General features: G+C 64.2%; 1 protein-coding gene across 1 annotated transcript; it reads left to right on the top strand.

The window, feature by feature from the left end:
• Window positions 1-612: 612 nt before the first annotated feature.
• Window positions 613-2717, top strand: MNEG_15265 (Structural maintenance of chromosomes protein 1; the record flags this gene model as incomplete). The annotated part of the gene is made up of 5 exons (XM_014036264.1): window positions 613-1110; window positions 1470-1583; window positions 2032-2088; window positions 2342-2407; window positions 2703-2717. 5 exons carry the CDS (start codon window positions 613-615, stop codon window positions 2715-2717), a joined length of 750 nt encoding a protein of 249 aa, XP_013891718.1.
• Between the last annotated feature and the right edge of the window lie 6 nt (window positions 2718-2723).

A 2723-nucleotide genomic window follows, 5' to 3' on the forward strand; every position in this document is an offset into this window, starting at 1 on the left:
GAGAATCAGGAGTATTATGTGGAACAGAAAACTGACAACAACGGCTGGTTATGATGGTAAAACGACCCGCCAGTCAGCCAGCCAGCCGTTCAAGAGCTGTGCATGCAGCCTGGGTCGGGCCCCTTCCTGGGGCCTAGGCTGCGCGTGCCCAGGACACGAGGGCGCACCAGCCCAGCAGCACCATCACATATGCATCCAAGTGGCGCCTATGAATGGGAGCAGGGGGAATACGACTGGGCGAGAGCGGGCGCTGCGCATGCTCCTCTCAAAGTCAGCTCCCGCCGTCGACAATGGGCAGCCGCAGGACTGGCGGGAGCGCGCCGCCAAACAGCGACGCGTGCTCAGCGCGGCACAATGTAGTGTTTGAAAAACCAGTGTGAGTCCGTCCGGGTGGTGGCACGCTGTTGCGGCGCCCCGCTATGCGCGCTGGGTGCAGCGGCAGGGAGCAGTGTCGCACTCGGTTCCAAAGCGTGCGTGTCGCACGGGCACCCCACAAAGCCGCGAGTGCGCATTCGCGATGTCGATTGCTTGTATATTGACTCAGCAACCTTTCATTACGCTTGCAATTCAAACCCATTCGATGCGCGGGAACTGATCTTTTGATCCACAATCATGGGGGACGCGGGCCTCGACGGCCCGCCGGTGGGCGGGAGGATAGACAGGATCGTGGTGGAGAACTTCAAAAGCTACAAGGGCCGGCAGATCATCGGGCCCTTCAAGAGCTTCACCGCTATTATAGGCCCCAACGGCAGCGGCAAGAGCAACCTAATGGACGCCATCAGCTTCGTTCTGGGCATCCGCACGCAGCAGCTGCGCGGCTCGCTCAAGGAGCTCCTCTACAGTGCGGGCGACGCGGCGCCGGGCGGCGGGGGGTCGCGCGACCAGGAAGCCGCGCGCCCGCGCCGCGGGTACGTGCAGCTCGTATATGAAACAGAGGGCGGCGAGGAGGTCACGTTTGCGCGCGGCATCCAGCAGGCCGGCGCGGGGCCGGACGCGGCCTACCAGAGCGTTTACAAAATCGACGACAAAACAGTCACATGGGACGCGTACTCGCAGCGGCTGGGCTCTTTTGGCATCCTGGTCAAGGCGCGCAACTTCCTTGTTTTCCAGGTGTGGGAGTTTGGTTGTCAAGCCTGGCCTATTGGGCCGGCGGCGGCAGGCGGTTTTGGGGGGGGGTGGTGCGGGGCTTGGTTTGGGCAGGTGCGGCAGCTACTCGCATGCGACCCAGGCGAAGGCGGGACATGCCTTCCATACGTTGGGGGCGGGGGAGGCAGCGGCGCAGCGCAGCGAACAAACCTACGACATACATGCCGCAGCTGCAGCAGCGCGCATGGCGCAGTGCGCGCCACGTCCGCCATGCGCTGCACCGCGCCGCCGCATGCACTTGCATGCATGCAACCCGCTCACGCCCATGCATGAACGCATGCGCTCATGCGCTCATGCGCACATCCCCGCCACTCATGCGTCAGGGCGACATCGAGAAGGTGGCCAGCCGCAGCCCCGAGGGCCTCATGCAGCTGTTTGAGCAGATCAGCGGCAGCGAGGCCTATAAGAAGCCCTATGAGGAGGCCGAGGCCGCAAAGGTGTGTGTGGGGGCGGCTCAATACAAGGCGCCGGCCATGGCGGCACCTGGTTGGGGGCGCGCAGCCGGGTGCGGTATGATTTGTGGTTACAGCTCGGTCGAAGCGCGGCTTGCCGAGCCGGCGGGGGCGCGTGCGGGCACGAAGGGTCGTCGGGCGGCTGGCGCCTCCGCAACGGCCTGGCATGGGCATAGTGGTTTTATGTGCTTCGGCACGCCGAGCTGTGCAGCTGCGATCGCGGGCAGCCGCGTGCGCACGCTCGTGCGCGAATGTGGCTGTGTCCAGGTTATCATGGGCGTCGTCAAGCAGGGGCCAGGTGCAGATTTTGTTGGTGGGTTTTTCAGGAGACTGAGTGCTTTGAACGGGACGCATTGGCGGCTCTTTCAGGTCACCTTGGCCGCCGCCCCGCCCCTGGCCGCCCCCATCCCGCGCCTCTTTCCCCCTACCGCAGCGTCGCGCCGAGGAGAAGGCTGCGGGCGTCTTTGCGCGCAAGAAGGGCATCCAGCAGGTGGGGGGGCCGCTGCACAAGAGGGACAGGGTGCCGAGCGGCCCGGCTGGCGACCACAGGCTGCACCTGCCTCTTTGGCACGGCCGCCCCTTGCGCATGCAATGGCCGGTCTTGGCGGGGTGGATGACGTTTCCGCTTGTCCTTGTTTCCTGTTGAGAGCTCTGTGCACATGGTTGCTGCACGGACGTCTGATCCCAGCCTCGCACCACCGCCGCCGCCGCCGCCGCGCGGCATCGCGCGCGCACGCGTCCAGGAGCGGCGCCAGAAAAAGGAGCAGAAGGAGGAGGCTGAGAAGTTCCTGGAGCTGCAGGAGCAGCTGGTGGGGGCACGCGCGCGCGTGTGCGTGTGTTATCGTTTGTGTTGCATGTGTGATGGTTTGTGTGCGATTATGTGTGTGTTTGTGTTTTGTGTGTGCATGCGTGCATGCATGGGCGTGAACCTCGTCCACCCCTTGAAGATGAATCGCAACGCCCAGATCCGCACACACACACACACACACACACACACACACACACGCATGCTCGTATGCACGCACGTTTTCCATCCGCAGAAGGAGCGGCGCGCCTACTACTACCTGTGGCAGCTGTACCACCTGTCGCAGGACGCTGACGCAGCACGCGCGCAGCTAGCAGAGG

The sequence above is a fragment of the Monoraphidium neglectum genome, assembly GCF_000611645.1.
Source record: "Monoraphidium neglectum strain SAG 48.87 unplaced genomic scaffold scaffold05175, whole genome shotgun sequence".
NCBI lineage: Eukaryota > Viridiplantae > Chlorophyta > Chlorophyceae > Sphaeropleales > Selenastraceae > Monoraphidium > Monoraphidium neglectum.